The 18,971-nt window shown below is 38.2% G+C and overlaps 1 protein-coding gene across 3 annotated transcripts in view; it reads left to right on the forward strand.

Moving 5' to 3' along the window:
* The first annotated feature begins 9,512 nt into the window (after nt 1–9,512).
* Nucleotides 9,513–18,971, forward strand: part of ANO3 (anoctamin 3) — a 160,176-nt gene continuing 150,717 nt past the window's right edge. For 2 of the 3 annotated variants that reach the window (XM_052694404.1, XM_052694405.1), the window contains exon 1: nt 9,513–10,017. In XM_052694404.1, the coding sequence (XP_052550364.1) occupies nt 9,864–10,017 (154 nt within the window). In that variant the 5' untranslated portion in view covers nt 9,513–9,863. Of the gene's footprint in view, nt 10,018–15,730; nt 15,810–18,971 lie in introns of those variants that run through there. The other variant, XM_052694407.1, reaches the window with a different exon arrangement.

The following is an 18,971-nucleotide window of genomic DNA, read 5'->3' on the forward strand; positions in this document are numbered from 1 at the left end:
ACAAGTTGATCACTTTCCTGTAGGGTGAGCCAGGATAATTTGTTGGCACTGATATTAGAAATGCTATTGACAGTTTCAGTGTGAAATTATGACTGTTTTATAGATTCAAAGGAATTGTAAGTGATAAGCTATTCAAATAATTAGTTGATAATCCCAAAACCTTAAGTTCAAGTTTAGAAGGTGGAGTTCTGCCTTTTAATGTTTTCTTTTTGAGAGATCTCAGGCTTGCTGCTAAAAACTGTGTAGTGTTTAAAGGGTTTATTCTGACAGAAAAAAAATATCTGTAAACATAATGATGAAATATGAAGAATTGAAACTTTTAAGAAAGGAGATAAAATAATAAGGATAAATTAAAAAACAAATCTCAAATTTCACATGTACAGGGAAAGGTTGGAGGAGGAAGGGAAGCTGCGCAATAACCTTGGTTTTGATTGCTTAGATATGTAGAAGAAACAACCATTCCAGCCTTGCATTATGACTGACATTTGCAATATTCTATGTGGTTTGTATGCCTCAGCAATGAAGGTCCGTTCTGATTATGGAAAATCTGGTAGATTGATCTCATCTTCTTTTATTTTCAGGAATAAACAGTAAGAAGTTCTTAAGAATTCTGGTTTTTGTATACTTTCAGTGTATCATTGCAATGAAAGTTGATATTCAACATAATGCAGTCTCTAATATGCTGCAAAATCTCTGTTGTTTTTTTTTTTTTTTTTAAAAAAAAAGGGAGGTGTTCAGTAACTTCCAGGAGAGCTGTGGGCTCAGGATGCTCTATGATTTCTTGGGCAGACAACAAATGCCCCTCTTCCTCCTTTTCCTCTGTTTTATTGGTGAGCATGACACTGCACAGTATGGAATGTCCCTTTCAGACAGACTGGGTGAGCTTTTTCCATCACAGCTCCCTGTGCACTGCGCTCTGCTAACTGGCAGGATAGCAGTAGGAAAGCTCTTGGCTCTGTAGGACTGCTGCTCTGCAACAACTGAAACATCAGCATGTTATCACAACTGCTTTGTGATGGCTTTGTGCAAGCTTGTAAGAAGAAAATCAACTTTATCCCAGCCAAAATCAGTGACAGAACACATGCTTTTTCTTGGTTAGAATCACAGAGTACATGAAGTTGCAGGAACTATGCTGATTGCTTCTGAGTACATGAAGTATAACACAAAAAACCACACAATTTATGATGATAACTGAGGATTACTTCACTAATTTTCATTCTTAAGTAATCCAGGAAAAAAAAAAGGTTTATCCCAACTTCTTTGGACACTGAGGAGAAGAGGTGCAAACAGTAGTAGTTAGATTTTGCCCTATTAGGGTCCCTGTTATTGAACAGGAAGCTACCACAGGCTACACCAAAACTTTGAGAGAAATCATCAATTACATGCTCAAAAACTGGATTTTTGGTGCTTGGAATATTTACTAGTGATCTGAAATCCAAGGACAAAACATGCTGGAAACACCTTAGTGATAAGGAGGAAAAAATCATTTCCCATTGTGTGACTAGTCAACGGATAAATGGGAATCGGAATGAAGGTAATCGAAGGATAACTTCCAGCTGCTAATGTGAAAAGTACTGGTGAGACTTCAGAGGGTATCAGGCGAGGCCTTTCTGTCGGTGTCAGCGAAGTGTCAATGCCGTGTGAAGCGGAGTGTTAACAGCTTAAGGCCATTCACTGCCTGGTTTACATACTGTGTTACATCCTGCCTACAGATACCTGAAATAAATGAATGCAAAAAGGTGCTGAATTAAGGGAGTAAAATAAATATGGAATCCAAGAAGCTGACTAATTTAGGTTGATAAAATATATTATTTTGCAAGCCGACTTGCTTGCATACATAGAACATAGCTAGCTTTTCTCTCTCCTTCTATGAAGAAAGACTAGTGCCACAAGATGAAATCTAAAACTCTTCATCATACCATTTAGAAGCCTCTTCTGTACTCTTTTGTATTTTCAAGTAGCTGAACAACCTTCCTTATGGGACTAAAAGCAGAATAGAAATTACATAAAAGAGGAGTAGGTAACTTTATGGCAACGATGGTCCAGGTGAACATCTGGAGAATACTTTATTTGAAAATGCATCTCTAAAATTTTTAGTGAAAGGATCAGGTAGGATCTTGGGAATTATTAAAGTACTGGAGTCACTTCTGAAACAGAAACTCTCATTTCTTAGACGCTGGATATGATTTTGAAGTCTTTCTGTTTCAGGTCTCTGATTGCCTTGGAGACTGAAGTCACTGACTGGGAGTCAGCTAGGTCAGCTAATGCAAAATGCCTTGGGCAGTTTTCAGTAAATAGGAGAAAATTCAAGGAGTTAGACTTGTAATTCTCTCCTGAACTCTTCAGTCCTGCTTTGAAAGCTTTTTCCTTTCTCATGCAAATTAACTTAGGCCATACCATTTTCCCCCCTTCCCAGCTTTATAACTTTTTTTTCTTCCCTTTGGCTGACTTCTCTCAGTCGAGAAGAATGCTCAGTTCCCTGTAGTATCACTGAAGGTAGTTCACTCAGTCTGTTTGTAGGTCTTTCCATTTCCTGAAGTGTTTACCTTTTCATCCTCATTTTCTGAAGACATGATTGTCTTAAGAACGTATCTTGTATTTCCTTTATTAAACAAAAGTCTCAGATCATCAAGTTCCAACTCTATTTCACTGTTGGTTTGTATCCAAGGCATTTCTCCTCTGGTAAATTAGCTAGTTTATCTTGTGACAACAACAACAAAAAAATGATTATAGGGAAAAATAGGAGGGTTGTTTCTTGATTAAAGCCTACCTCCAAACTCTGGCTCAATTTTTTTTCAGTAATCCATTTTTTAGTACTCTCTTCTACAAAATCTGCTGTATGTTAATATTCTGTTCAGTGAATGTGAATGGAGGAATCTGATCTGATCTTGCAGCATGGGAATCTGTGGCTGCAGTCAAAGGGAAGCTTGTCCAAACCAGAGGACATAATGAGAAAATGAAGAGATGTGGTTCAATCTTTACCTTCCACTTCCAGAGAGCTGCCTTATTGTAATTCTCAAAGTTGATATTAAAAAAAAAAACACCTGTGTTTGGGCAGAAGAGAACTGAAAGTAATTGGGTCTCACTATTGCTTTGAAGATTTTGGGTACAAATATCTGTGTCTGTAACTATCCAGCTCTTGCTGCCTATCCTTGCTGCTGGGGTATTTCTTCATGCTGAGAGGGAGAAGGACACCAAACTTAGGGAAACCTGGAGACATTCAGGTCCCTCAATCCTTTTCAGGATAAAATTCTCTGCTGAAGCTGCAGCTCCGCTGTAGGCTCTGGAAGTGCCCAGACCTACTCTCCAAGTTTGTGCATGGTCCAGCAGTGTTCCACAGCTCTGCTTGCATCCTGCTTCTCAGGGGGAATATCTGTCACAAGAGGAGGCTGCAGACAGGGAATGGAATGGCAGTTAGATAAGTGCTGCAACAAAATGAATTCTGGTAATATTTAAAACACTTGCTATAAAATTTCCTACTGTAAGCTTTGGAGTAGGAAGTTCTGCAAAGCAGCTTTTGACTCTTTTATTTTTCTTAAGGTTGATTTAATTGAGAAACAGCATCAGTCCTACATTGTTGAAAACAAATCCACTGCAATTTGCAGTCTCGCCTGTCTTCCAAACTAGGTATGTCTAGCCTTGATAAGCCTTTGACCAAACAGTTTTGATAACTTGCCATTTTTCCTTTTTATGTAGTCTGTGCATGTGCCTCACTGGTCTGCTGCAAGTGAATGTGCAGGAGTTACCTTATCCAAAAGTCTTTACCTTAACTAAAACATTTCACCCCTTGTGACTAAGTCTCATAGAACCATAGCCGAAAGCTATTTGAGCTGTAAGAATTGGCCTTTTATCCTGATAACAAACAGCTAATTTTGTGGTTTTTACAAGAGTAGATGCTTGCCCTTTTCTTTACACAAGGCATGGTATTTGTTAGTAGAATTACAGAATAATGCTATGTTCAGTTAAATAAGCAGTTGTTCAGTCCTTTCTCTGAACAAGACTCTGCTGTTGGGGAAACTGTTCTATTATTTATTTTGTACTTGGATTTCCAGTAAGATTTTGACAGTGAAGGCAGCCAGGAAAATGAACTGAAAGAAAAAAAAGCAAAAATGAAATTGCTGGCATTGCAATAGCTTTTTCAACACAATGTCTACAATGGGTGGGAGGGGAAATATGGAAAGCTGCTCTTCTTCCACCTTGGGACTTGTGAGGAAGTCGTTGAAATGCCAGGCTTGACTCTGGCATTTACTTTTGGCTAGTGGAGAAACTGCAGGCAGTGATAGAAAGAGCTGCATCACGAAATTGCATGGCCTACATGTTCCCCCCAGAATTCAGGTGGGCATATTCTCAGCCTTTCTGTTACTAAAGATCATGCCAACTCTGTGTTCTATATATGCAGTAAAAAAACAAACACAAAAATGAAAGATGTTCTCACTCAGGGTGGATTGCTCTCAGGTGGTTGCAATTTTCTTTCTGTTCAGCAACAAACACGTCCTATTGTGAAGCATGTCAGACACCTAGTGTCTGGTTCATTTATTTATTGGGTAAATGTGTAATTTGCAGGCTAAGCATGCTCAAAGTATCTGTTTGACTCTGAGGAAAAAAAAAAAACTATTTAAGGATGTTACATAATTCTAAAGAAATAAAAGCTAATTCTGGTAATGTTATAGCAAATGCAAATCAGAGCCTTGTAAAAATATACTGATGTACAGTAAAGCATTGCACAGCTGTTAGTGCTTAGAGCAACAGTGTAATTGTAAGGAGACAGTATTGCATTTGACAAAGCGTTATATCTTTTTAAGTAAGCAGTAACTGAAAGTTTGAGGATGTGACTTAATTTCTGATTGCTTAATGAGTATTTAATATCATGATCTTGCATGTCCAGTTTTTTAACAGGTTATTTTTCTAGATTTTTTTTATATCTAGGAAGCTCTATGTTTTCTGATATGAATAAATGCAATTTAAGCATATATTCAACTGCTTTCAAAAATTGGCTGTATGGATCTTCAAAAGTAACAAACAAAACAAATAAGAATTAAAAAGTCCCCTATAATACACTACACTATAGAAAGAGCATTCCTGATTTCTTGCTTTGATTCTAAGGAAATATTACTAGATCTGAAGAAACTTGCTAAATGTAATCTTTTTAGAATACTCAGGTGAAGTTGTTATATATGTGGCTCTGTTACACTTTTAATGGAAGAAAAGAGCCAAGTTTAAAAATCCATTTTATTCTGTTTCATTTGTGTGTGTTTTTTCTTACATTAGCCAAGCTTTTTACTTTTGGAGGTCACAGATCTGCTGACCTTACTTTAAAAGCCCTGATTGACATTTTCACACAGCATATATTCTTTGTTTCATGTGTCAATATTGTGGATCATGTAATTTCAAAATTGTTGGAAACTTGGTGATGACTATATACAGCTGTTAAGAAGAGTGCACACAATGTCTTTGGGGTTGAATCCTTCGCCCAATTCATGACTGAGCTTTGTAAAGAGGTGAATGTTAACTGTATTAATTACAGAAGACGATTTCTTCCGTAGAAATAGAATTTCCATTTTACCATTTCATCTTTTGAATAAGGAAAGATAGACAAAAGATGTGTTGAGACATGCTGGGTAGCTTCACTGAGAAACTGAAAGAAACAGGGAGAGCTAAAAAGGAATTTGGCATACACGTCACTGTGGTGCACTAGATCTGGTCACCATGAACTGGGCAGACATTTGGGTCCTCTGCTTTTTGTTCTTCTGTGCAAAGGGAAGGATATAGAAATTGAGTTTGGCCCTTGGTCTGACAGGGCATTATCTAATGCCTCACTTAGAGTGATAGATATCTGCAACAGAAACGAGGTCTTGCTTTGGGTATGTTTTACTTGTTCAATTTTTTTGTAGGAATTTAGAAACACTTGCCTTTCTCTCCCCTTCTCACACTTTCATGCTGTGTCAACAAACATCTATGAATGAGAGAATTTTCTGCAATTTGTCAGTAAATGCATGCTGTGTTATTTCTCTTACACCTTGTCTCTTCTTTCCTGAAAAAATGGGGCCAGATCCATTCCTTTCCTTGCAGTGTACTGAAGCCTCTGCCATTGCATCCACTGACTTTAAGAAGGTCTCCATCATTACTAGAAAGGCCTTGTGAGTTGGAGTTGGAGTAGATTTGCAAAATATAGTCAGTTATGCTAAGAACAATGAGGAGGTGAGACACTTGTATGTACTTCCTCCCTGGTTAATATGTTTTCTGAGCAGATGCCACACAACAACTTTGTAATATAAGCAAATACGAATGGAATGACAGTAGAAGAGAATGCATTAAACTGCATTACTTGAACGCTGTTCTAGGAAGGTGCTATATCTTGCTTCTCTGTTTGAAACTTCTTGGTTTTTCTGTAGTTCAGATGAGCATGATCAGGTTCAAATCGGCACCTCCATTCCTGGGAGTGGGTGCAGTTCTGTCCAAGCCGTGGAGGTCATTACGTGGATCTGCCATCACATGGATGCCTAAGCACTTAGCATTTGGACAAAGGGAGAATTATCACTGTTTCTGAATCACTGTGTACACACTCGCTTCTCTTGTATTAAAAATAAAAATTCTGAGGAGAGCTTTTACTTACAAATGAAGAAACTCATTTTGACAAGCAGCCTCTTCTATTTTTACTTTCTGAGGAAAGATTATTGGTCATCTGGCTCTGAATGACGTCAGTTTCAGTGTCAGAAAAGCTGAATTATGTTATTAGGAATTTAAATATCCCTAAAATAGGGTTAGTAATAGATATTGTAAAATATATGTGAAAATATAAGTTTTGACACTTCAGTGAGATGAGAAGCTTGAGACATCTTAAATGTCTAATGACTAGATTAATTAGGAAAAAATAATTATGGAGCAATAATTATGGACCAACTTAAGTCAAATTGTTTAGGTAGATGGGAGGAACAAGATCTGGTGCTTTTGAACCTTCATAAGCTTGGTGCTTATGTGAATGTCTTTAAGTACCTTTAGGCTCTGAAAGTGACTTATGTTCCTATGATACTTGCAAAGATGGTTCAGATATCTTGACAAAAGTGATGTTTTGATAGAAGTAGGAAGAAACAGCAAAATCTCCTGACAAGTAAAAGGTATTAAAACAAAATAGTTGAGGTTTCCAGATTTGCTGTCTGTGGTTGGTGTTGAGAGACTATCAAGGATAGAAGAAAATGTAGAGGTTCCAAACCATACAGTGCCTCAGCTGCTTGTGGCTGGCTCAACTCTGCAGGGTCAAAGTGGGTGAGGGGTTGGGCCCTACCCCTTGGTTTTGCTTGAAGCATCATATCTATAGGCATTTAATACTACCTTCCAGGTCTTCCACTGGCAATGGGAAAGAGAGAATATGATTTATCATATTTCACTAGTAGGAAATTTCAATATGTACAAGAGTTAAATAACTTGACTGTGATATATTGTCGTACTTTGTTTTAAAAGATTATCCTTAGCAGTGGAGTTAATTGGTGTTTCAGGTTTTGTACAAGTACTTTATGATGCTTTAATGGAGTAGATCAGGTTGGGGTTTTTTAAATTGCCAAAGAACAGGACTCACTCATATATATGTTAAATACATAAATTAAAAAAAAAAAGCTTGTACGCATTAAAAATAAATAAGTAAAAGGACTGCTCAAATCCAAATAGGCTCTAGGCTGATTAATGTATTCAGCTGCATGGTAGTTCTGTAGGAAACTATGCAGCAATAATAAAAAGATGCTAAGATGCTTCACGTTGATTTTAAGGTCAGTAGAGAAACTTAAAAGCTTCAGGCAAGGATCTGTGCAGGAGGTGAAATTGCTCACACATCCAGGAAAAATCACAAGTACCCTGCCAAGCACAGTATGAAGTTCTAAAGATAAGCAGTTTCAGAAAAGCAGATCTCCCTTTGTGCATTCATGATGTATAGTCATCAGAAGAATAAGGTTTTGTTTCCTTTAAAGTCTTAATGTGCTAGATTGAAGAGTGACAACCACGTGAAGTATCAACTCTTGCGTATTTAGCAATTGGGAAGAGCTATTTAAGACACGGAATTTGGTTGGGTTGTATCAAAAAGTTTCTTAGCTCCTGTAAATATTCAGCTGTGTAACACCCAGCATTTTTGTTTAAGAGAATTTTCTTCTAAAGGCAAAATTATGCAACTTCAGACATCAGTAATGGCAGAAGTATTTTTTTAATGTGAAAGAGGAACTGAAATAGAATACTATTAAAATGATGCAGTGCAACTCTATGTCTTGCTAACTTTGCTTTTGACTTTCTTGGCATGACTTGTGCTGTATTTGCTTTCCAAAGCAACATTTGCTTGCTTGTTCTGCCTGTTACATAACTATTTCATAAGTCTGGGTAACTGTGATTCTCTTACCAAGCTCTCCTCTTCTCACTTCGGATGTGCAATAATTGGAGTAAAAGGAAAAAGCCAACTGCCCCAAATGGCTTTTGTCCTCCCTGTAAGCCTCTGCTGCGACTGATGCATTTTTCAGTCCCACTTCCATGTTAGACTCATGAAATCATTAAGCTTGGGAAAGACCACTAAGGTCATCTCATCCAACCATCAAAGTGCTGCTGTGCTTACTAGTCCTAGCATTTCCCTTGCTTTGATCAACCCACATGTTCAAAACCCTATTTCATATTCCCTAAAAGTGAGGCAATGTCCCATAGGCACTTTGCTTCCCAGCAGGTTGCAGTGAAGGAGGAATGCATTCTAACTGCTCCCAAGCTGTGCAGGGATCAGAGGGCACCTATGAGGGCTCGTCTTAAATGGCACTGTGGTGAGCCAGGGTGGCCCTGGCAATTCTTCTGTACTGAGCTGAGTCTGGAGATATGGGATTTGTTCTCTTGGTATAGGACGATGGACTGCTTATTAATGAGAGCCGGCTTAGAGCTCATCAGGGATGCATAAGTTTTCATGTGTGTACTTCTCTTTCCGACTGTAGGCAGCTAACAGGTGACAAGTCATTGATAGCTGCCCTTTCCTGAGTCAGACTTGGCCATTTTCCCAGCAAGTCTCCCCTGTGGCACGCTTGGACAGATGCTCTGGGCAGGCAGAGGAGGGAGGGAGGGGAGTGGTACATGCTGCTCTCAACTCTGTAGTTACTGCTTTAAAGGGGGGGAGGGAGGGGGGGGAGATGGGAAGGATTTCAAAAGGGGGGGAAAAAAATAAAATAAAATAAAACCAGCAAAAATCAAATGTTTCAAGGATGGGGACCAGTAGTTTCCTTAATATTACTAAAAGTGGTTTCTTTAGGGGAAGAAAAAATAATCAAGGCTCTAAAGTATAGAACAGAGAAACCAAGAGCTATTCCTTCCTGTTTTTGAGGAGCAGTGTAACTGTGTATGTAGCTTACCACACATCCCAGATCGAGACCTGAGCAAGCACCAGGGAAACCCAAGTGTGGCCAGAGGAACTTCCCCAGGCAGCTGCACTTGTTTTCATTGGTATGGCTTAGCCCCTCCCAGCTGGACCAGTGGGGAGCGAGATGGGTGTCAGGCTCCTAAAGTTAGTCCAGAAATTCGTGGAGTTACAGATGTCTCCACTTACCCTTCCTATTTTTGTACGAGTTCTGCAGAAATTCTGTAATATTGCTGTTACTCCAAGAGCAGAAGAACTTTTGAAACTAGTTACCCACCTTAGAGAAGAGCTGCAATGCTTAGCAAATGCTGCAGAGCTGGAAGAGCAGCTTCATGAAAATACGGTTCCTCAGATAATAGTGCAAAATGCTTTTAACTCTCTTATTTTTACTATAGGAAGTTATTTTTTTCCCCAGACTGCAAGCTTGGGAAAACTGAACTTAAGGTGGCTTCTTTAATTGAGCTTTATTTTAATTTTGGGTTAAGCTGAGACTCTTGCAATGTCAGCTGTGATAATTGAACTGGATAAACTTTCTTCGGATGAGAGTGAGAGCAAAAAGGATTCCAAGTCAGATTTAAAGGAAGGCAAATTGAGTGAGTTCTGTGCCGAGTATTGTGGGTTTCAACTTCACTGCTCCTATTCAGCACCAGCTGGTAAGCCTGCATTTATATCAACTGTTTCCTTAGCTCTGTGTCTATTTACTCATATAACATGCTGTGGGTCAAGTGTAAGACTGATGAGAAATGCAGGAGAGGCTTTGCTGTCCTGTGTAGGCAAGCCAAAGTCATTTTCCCTGCCAGTGAAGGGAATAACTTACAATCGATTCTTTAATAATATTTTCAGAGTCTTCTGAGTACTCTAGTGAGAGCTCAAGAGACTGCTACTTTTTCATCATCTGGATGGTGAGCTGTCTGTGTGAGGTACTGTGGCTCTTAAGTCAGGGCAGTCCCAGCAGCTGCATTGGCATGACACATACAAGGTGTAGATAGAAGCTGTGCCTGCTGGTGCTTAACACCATGCCCTCTTCTTTCCTCTGAGATTTTTCATCACATCAGGGTTTGTAAAGAGGGAACTGCATGTGTTGCAACACTTTTATAACCAGTGCAATTCGTTTATAGCTTTTGTTTTGTGGTAGGTGTTAATAGAGGCTGGAGTAATGATAGATTAGAGATAGATTAGATTAGATAGCAAGAGGAGACACTCCAAAATGTCAGCTGAACGAGCACCTTGAACTTCCCTGAGGTATCAGTCATGGAAACATACAGTATGTGGTTGCCTTGAATTTGCTAATGTTACTGTAGCTGACCAGTGCAATCTCACTTATCTCTGTAAAACTTCCTTAAAGTAGCGGATGGTTGCAAATTTAGCTAATGACTTTTAAGAATGGCTACTCTGATTGCTCACGGGACTACATCATATATTGTGTCTTGAATAGTTCCCAAGGGATATTCTTAGTTTTATTGTGTTTTCATTTGTTTATGACCACTGGAGCAAAGGGCAAGCAAGAAAAATGAACAGTATTTTGCACATAAGCAATGCTTTATCCTCTGACAGAACAACTTGCTACTTATGCTAAGCTGAAGAAAATGACTATTTAAATAACTGATGCCTTCAACAAACATTTTGAAATCTGTGACAAGCTTTTGGAACAGCTCTTATTATTCAGTTCTTAAATAAGAAAATGGGTAGATGGTTGGGATGTCATGATATCTATTCTCTTGCTGGAGTCTTATGCTTTTCCTAATAGATTTTTTAATTAATTCTTGTACTGCCTTCAATAAGTGTTATGTTCTTGGTAGAACAACTTCTGGAAGTTTGGCATATCTTTGCAAGCACAGGAATCATGCATCTGTCTGTACCCTGGGGTGCTGTAATATAATTTGAAGGTTACCACTCCTATCCCAAAGAAGCTGTCTAGAGACTTATGCTTGTGCTAAGTGATGTGCTTAGCTACTTCAACTAAATGTCCAAGTAACCCGCTGTAGCCTATCCCGTCAATGAATTGTAAAATGAAATTCCAACCTGAGCAGCATACTGTTTGTGAGCCTACAACATTAGATTCTGCAGGAGAGAGACTGGAAAAAAAAATAAAATCAGATCTCCTTGTGGGAATCTTCCTTTTGGAAATGTTTTCTTTTTTTTGGAAAAAAAAAAAAGAGAAAAACACACACAAAAAAAAAACATTTCTTGCAAATGCTTATGTTGCAACCAGGAACAGGGCTATTGATCATCTTTGAGTTATGGGTAATTTTTTTTTTTTTTGTTTTTGCATAGGAAGAATCAGATAAATGTGGATACTTTTATTTTTATAAATGGTGGTTTTAAGCAAATGCAACCTGACTTCTGTTTTTCTTCCTTTGCCAGTGTTTGAAGTAGGCAAATTGTTTGTAGCTTCCATTCTTGCATTGGCTTAGCTGAAATCTGAATGTAACAGGGTAAACAAGTCCTGTTTGGCTCCCACAGGTCACCTCCTAGAAGGAAATTCTACTTGCTCGATCATAGCCACTGATTAAAAAAAAGAAAAAAAAAAGTTTTTGATTAATCCTCTTTCTTCAAGAATGGGCTGTTTTTCAAGCAGAAAGAGCTATGAAAACATCTGAACTCAGTGTAAATCTAGAAAAAGGATTGGAATGATGCCCTATTCTGCTGCTCATATTTGCTATGAGAAGTTCTTAATTTAATGTGCTTATTTGTACTAAGATTTTTTTGTTTACAAAACAGAATTCAGTATACAGGCATTGTCACTCGAGAAAGCATTTTCCTGTAGTACTGAGGGCTTAATTCTGAACATAATACTCAACAGTGCAAATGCAGAAAAGTGAACACTCTGGCAATATTAAGTGGTATCCTGAAATAGTATGATGTTCTACGAATGGGAAATGGAAATGTCTTCAGAAGACCTGATGTCTATTCAGAGTTACTGGGGCATGAAAACATTAACATCATCTTGTTCCTTTTTTAACTGAAGTTGTAGCAATGGGGTATAAATGCTAAATTACTTTCCTATTTCTTTCTTCTTAGGTAGGAAATGTTCTAAGGAAACTTACTGCATGTAGATCAGTCTTTTGTACTGACATCAGTACTAATCCTAATACCTTTTTATTTGGGGTCTGCAAGTGTGTCAGAATACACTGCAGCAAGTAATACACTAGAATATGAACTACAGCACTGTTAAACTAATTTTGTGTGCCCTGCTTTTTCTGTGCAGGGCACTGTAAAAATATTTGGGGGTTGATCACTTGCAGTGTAATATTAGACAGTTTCAAAAGAGGAAATCTTGAAACATGTGACTGACCTTGTTTTATTCATGGGGCATTTTGTAAATGAATGACCAGTGTTGGTTCCCATGGTACTCAGGACAGCTGGACTCTGGGTGAGCATTGGAGTGGAGCAGTGATATTTGGTGGCACAGAAGATGATGATGTGGGTTGATGGTTTTTAAAAATGCCAAACAGTCTTGGGAAAGAAATGAAGTTTTTTTGTTTTTTTGTTGTTTTTTTTTTTTTTCTCATTTAAACACTGTCTATCACTATTCTAGTGAAGAATTCTACTTCAATACAGGGTAATGTGAGTGTTAGTGTCACAGCTACAGCAGTTCGTCTTCTTCAGTGGCAAATGAGCATTATTGAAGATACAGGAACATGGGGCATGAGCTTTTGCATTTGCCATGACACAACATCTTTCAGGACCTGGTGTATTCACTGTTCAGACTCTTTCACAAGAAGCAAAGCTATTCTGAATATTCTATCTGTAAATATTTGCATAGACTCAGAACTTATCACTGACAGATGATGTCCTGTCTCATCTCTCATTATCCTGGAAATGCCCAAGAACATCCAACCTACCATAACGGTCTTTATCTCCTTTTCTGATCCTAAGGAAAAAACGCATTCAAATGCTTCTCCACAGATGTTCTAGAACATTCCTGAAGGTAGCTTTGTTAGTACCAAAATGGCAGTGGCTGAATCTGAGTATGGCACTTGAACTGTTCTGAAAGGAGATGGGTATTCATCAGGTGACTTTAATACTTCAGGTACAGAGAAATCTTCAAGTGAGATCTGACAGATCTTCAGGAAGAAAGAAAAAAAAGATTAAAGGCTAGGGGAAGACATTTTTCTGCCCTTCTTGTGATCTCTTCTACCAAACCAGCTTTTTTAGGAAGAGATGTGAAAGTCATTTTCCAGAGGAAAATATCTTATTTTTCAAAAGCTATTTTTTACTATTAGTCTGCTTTTTTTGTTACAAATATCCCAGATGCTTTATGCAGATATAAAAGGATCAAAAAGAGTTATTGAACTCAGAGAGTCTTAAAAGGGTTACAGTGAAAAATGAAGAACACATTCGTGCATAATTCTCTGGATAATTCAGATGGCACGAGAAAACCACAGCTGGGCTAACAAGGAGCTTAGGGAAAGGGAAGTGGGAGTTACAGGATAGAGATGCTACAACTGAGTAAATGCTTTCAGGTCTTTAATTCATATTTTTGTGCCCAAGACCACTCATGTACTAGGTGCTTATATGTTGTAACAACAATTTTAGCAAAGTTTAAGGGCCAAATAGCCATTGAGAGCTGGAAAAGCAGTGGGGAATTATTCAACTTCCCTATAGTTATCTGTCTCACTTTTCCAAGATGCTTCTAAGAGGCAGCAACAGGCTGAACTGAATGCTTGCTGCCATCTCTCTTGGTAACCCACCTAGGCAGCCTCTCACTTCTTTCTGATATCAGCTGAAGCTACAATGCAAATTGGTGGATGATTGTCTCTGAATGGAGCATTTCCTTTCATGCAATGGAAATCACTAACAAGAGCTTTACAGGGTGAAAAATCCTAAATCTCTAGATTCTTCTTCATTGCAAAGCCCTGTATGAACTTCCTCTCTATGCCTCTGCACCCCTTGCTTTAACAGATGGCTGTCTTTGCTGAAATTTCAGAGAGATCCTTGGTGAAATTCTGCTAAACCACTGTCTCCTATTCCTGAAGTTTAAAAGGTGGTTTCTGAATGAGGGTTTTTTTCATTCCCTTTATTTATATTTTGGAAAGTGTTTGTTTGCATTGCAGTGTCTGGAGAACTGATAAATAGCGCAGATAAATCAGTGTCTTCTGCATAAATCGCCTCCACCACACCACCTACTTGCCTCGATGACTCACTGTAGGATTACATGGCAAAACCAAGAGAGCAGACACCATAACACAGTGTCTAATAGCTACAGTGCAATCGAAGGTCACTATCTTGAAATGCACTCTGGATGTAGCTGCAATGCAATGCAGAATCAGAGCTCAAAACACTTAACCAACCCAATTTTTGAAACTACTTAAGTGTCCATGCGAAATGAACAAACCTAACGAACTAATGATTGCACAAAGCTTAGGTACTGTTTCTCTATATCTTCTTGTCCTGCTGTCCACCAAAAGATCAGGGAATATGGTTTTCCTTCATTTCAAGAAACAACTGAGATCTTGTCAGACCAACGCTGGAGGGCCAATATTGAGAAATGACCCTTGAACTTGTTCCACAGCCAGCCAGCACTTAGCTGAAAGCCACCAAGAAACAAGGAATTCAGCAGTACAGAGGCTCTATGAGTTATTAGTCTGCTAGTTGTAGTGTAGCAACATGCATTCCATTATTTCTGATGGGCAACAGAATAATTATCCATCCTTCCCACCATGAACTTGATTTCTCACTGTACCTTGGAGGCAGAACTTTTTATGTCCTTGTCGCTAAATAATGTGGTGTTATTTCCCAAGAGAAATGGCTCTCAGTGACTGCAACTGGAGGAAAAATGGGGAAAAAAACTGCCCATGTATTCGCTTGAAGTGAGGTTATAAAGTATATCCTCAGTAGAACTTATAAGTATCAGTCTTTTCTGCCACTCATCCTGAAGATGTACTAGATGTACACCTGGAAGACATTTCTCTTTACCACTGTCCTTTGTGCCAAAAAGTTTGCTTATAACATGCAAAATAAGGCTGTAGCTAATGAGTAATTGGGAGATCACACAGAGGTTGAGTGCACTAAGGCATTCACCTCTGCCCCTGTGAGTCATGATTTTGATCTTCACATAGCTAAAATAAATGTAAACTAAGCTGGATAAACTTAATTTCTCTCAGGGGCATCATTTCTCTTCTGTGCTCTTCCTTCCCCTAATGAGATATTTACTTTCAGTTTGAAGTTGGAGCTCTTGAGTAAAAATACTTATTTTCCAAATTCTCTCAGTAGTAATAGTAGCACATCTACATAAAGAAAGCTGCCCTCATAGCTACTTACTAAAACTTCTCATCATTTGAAAGATGAAGTCAATATTTACAAGACATTATTCCAAAATCAATAACAAAGGTTAAAAAAAAATAATTGGGAACAACAGTCAAGCCTGAGCAATCTTCCTGTAGCAGTCTGTATCTCACAGCTACAAAAGTTGATTATAGCAATGGAGTACTTGTTGGCAGAGGTAAGCTATATGCTTAGTTTTTCCCTTTAAATAACGACCTTGTTGAGAAACAGGTGTCCAGTAGGCTAAAGCATGCAAGATGAAAACACAGATGGGAAGTCACTGAGGTATTTAAGGTCTCTTAAAAACTGAGGTCTGAAAATATGTTTCTATGTGCTATTAGAATGACAAATGCCTTCTTGTGGCCCCAGTTTTTCAAGACTAAGCCTGGAGTTCTTGAGTGTTATATGTAAAGAGAATGTGTCAATAACTTTGGCATGTAAAGAAGGGCACTCCTCTGGCAGTGCAGGATACGCTTGTCCTCAGCATTTGAACACTGTATACTATGAAACGTGACAGCAGTGTCTAGACAGCGTGAAGTGAGATGACAGATGATGTCTGTACGTAGCCAAAATGCTTTTGTTTAGAATTTGTTTCAGTTTCTTCCTTTGTCTCAAAGCAACTTACAGTTGGCTTTCTGTTACACCATCCTGAATGTACAGAAATTCCACTAGATCTTCTTTCTATTACTTCATGTCTTTTACTATACTCACAGCTAATCTGATTAAAAAATATAAGCTTTCCAAAAACACTTGTTTCGTAATATTTAGAAAGGACATCATGGGAGAGAGAGTTGTATGCAGTCATCTGTGTAGGCAACAGAATGTTATAAATAGAGTTTTGAGTGGTGCTGGAAGAGACAAGTGTACTTTTCTGAGAGTACATAGTGGAAAAGAATTTGACTGCCTAAAATCCACTCTTTTGTTGGTAAAATACTAAACAGAGTTGGTAACGCTGAGTTGCATTTGTATGTGGAGAAGTACTAGTAATTATTTAGATTTCTATCATATTTATGCTTCCAATTTTGGGATAGAAATGGAGGAGTGTTGTTTAAGTCTAAGTACATGAATCTCTTGAGCCAGTGCAATTGTGCCAAATCTCTTAAGTTACGTATATGTTATAAAAATAATTAGCTCCAGGTTTGTGTTTTAATGTTTTAAATGAACTTTTAAGGTGACTGTTTTTAAAATAAATGCCTTCTGTTCAACATCAAAATCAAAAGAGAGTGCACTCCAATACAACATCTTAAATTAGATTATGTATCAGAAATTCTTAAAGTTAGGGCCTTCCTTATTTTCCTTCTGTACTTTTATTCTGCTCTATAATGTGGTATAATTTGTGAAAACACATAATTGTAGTCAGCTACTAGCATATATTTCAGGAAGTTATTAACAAGAAAGGCAGCAAAATAGTGTTTTGCTGATGTGATTCTGAAGAACATAAGGATGTGCATTGTCAATGAGCTTGGTAAGTCCTACCTGAGCTCTAGGGTGCAAACTAGTTTCCTCAGTACCTTCTTGCATAACTAGAAATGAATAATTTTCTCATACTTTTTTTAGGAAGAAAATTCTCATCTTTATCAGCAAGCTTTTTGGAGTTTGTTGTCTGTATGCTTTCTAGTAGTTGCTTAAAATCCTCTTTTCCTTGTCTTTTTTTCTCCCAATCTTTTCCTTCAGGGATAAGGAATAACAGCTGAAATCATTATTCAGTCATTCTGGATACAAAGCTTTCTCACAGGTGTCACACTGGGCATGGCACTGGGACTGTGAATAAGAGGTTAAAACACATTTCTGCTTTCCCTGTCTAGGCATGGATAAGTGTCTAAATACCAGAATACGCTTAAAACAACCTGGAGACTATTCTGCAAAGTTTTTCTCAGTTCATCTTTGAAGACCTTTGCTGTTTATGTTCCAGCCATTTTGATGTTGACATTCCAAAGCTGCTCCCGTCTCCCTACATTCAAAAGTTTTAAATTCTGAAAGACTAGATAGTACCCCAGGAATCTGCAGAGGTCATTTGTTTACTGAATCTCTTCTTCACTTCAGCACTGTGCTGCTGAACCTGGGTTCTGATGAGCCATTTAAGTGAACAGCCGTCAGAATCCTGTGTTGCTGTTTCAGATTTATGCTCAAGATTCCAGTTGTCAAATTCTATTTTGCTCAGGAGGGAGATGTATGAGGTCTGCATGGCTTCTCTCCCAGTATTCCCACAAAGGCAAATTCCATTAATGCAGCTTTAGAGACAAACTGAATGAATAGACTCCCTTGGACTGTGAGCCTTGACGAGCAAAAAGGGTCCTTTCTTTTCCCTGGCATTTTGACACAGGATTCATTTTTGGAAATGCAATACCTGATGAACGTTAATCAAGAATATAATTACATACAATCTGTGTTTTGTTTTTTTTTTTAATCCAATTTGAAAAAAATGCACAGAGTCTAGAAGCTGTGTCTGAGAAAATAAACTAAGCATAGAAGCAGAGAGCCTACTTTTGCTGTAACATTTGTGTTTGCTATTGTGGCTTTGTGGTATGAGATGCTGATGGTCCCTGCTCCTTCCTGTTGACTAAACTTAATGTTACATTTCAGGAACAAACAGTAGTAAAAATAGCAAGCGTATTCTGGGTAGAACTGATATTTTCTTTCTTTCTGTCAAAAAGAAAGACAAAAGATAGAGTCATTCAGGATTAGGGAACTTTCTGTGTGTCTGTGTATTTTTTGTGCCTTTTTCATTTGTTTATGAAAGCCTGAGGAGGATGTAAATCTTGAAATGTCAAGGATCCTCAAAACTTAGACAGGGGAAGCTTATTTCAAATGTTGCTATCTTGTTCTTGAGAGGGACTTGGCCTTGTTCTCTGATTTTAACTGAATCGTGTAACAAATGTTCTTTGATATTATTTTCCTTTCTTTCTGGAAGAACACAGTTTTGTCATTAGAACATTCTTTTCACACAGGATGTGTTACTGGAATGTTCAGTCACACTGGGAAAGAAATAGATTGGTGTACAGATAGGTATCCCATTTATAGACCCAGTGTCAGCCTCAAATCGTTAATACAACTTGTTTGCCCTGCTTTCCCTTTGTTGTGTTACAGTGGACCTAAATTGAAAAGCACTACTTCCACTTTAAGGAAACCCTGTTTCTTAATCTTTATTTCCTTTTGGTTTTCTTCCCTTGACAGGGATCTCTGTGGGGAATTGTTAGCTTTTCTGTCCTTGATAGAGTTTATAGGAGTTCCCCTGCTTACGTCAACAGTCCGCACATTTGGTATCCTGTTTCTGTGTTTCCAGTCCCTCCTTGAGGATATCCTACCACTTGATCAGAATTAGCAGTGCTGAAGCCCTGCG

The sequence above is a fragment of the Tympanuchus pallidicinctus genome, unplaced genomic scaffold (genome assembly GCF_026119805.1).
Source record: "Tympanuchus pallidicinctus isolate F22 unplaced genomic scaffold, pur_lepc_1.0 scaffold3, whole genome shotgun sequence".
Classification (NCBI taxonomy): Eukaryota; Metazoa; Chordata; class Aves; order Galliformes; family Phasianidae; genus Tympanuchus; species Tympanuchus pallidicinctus.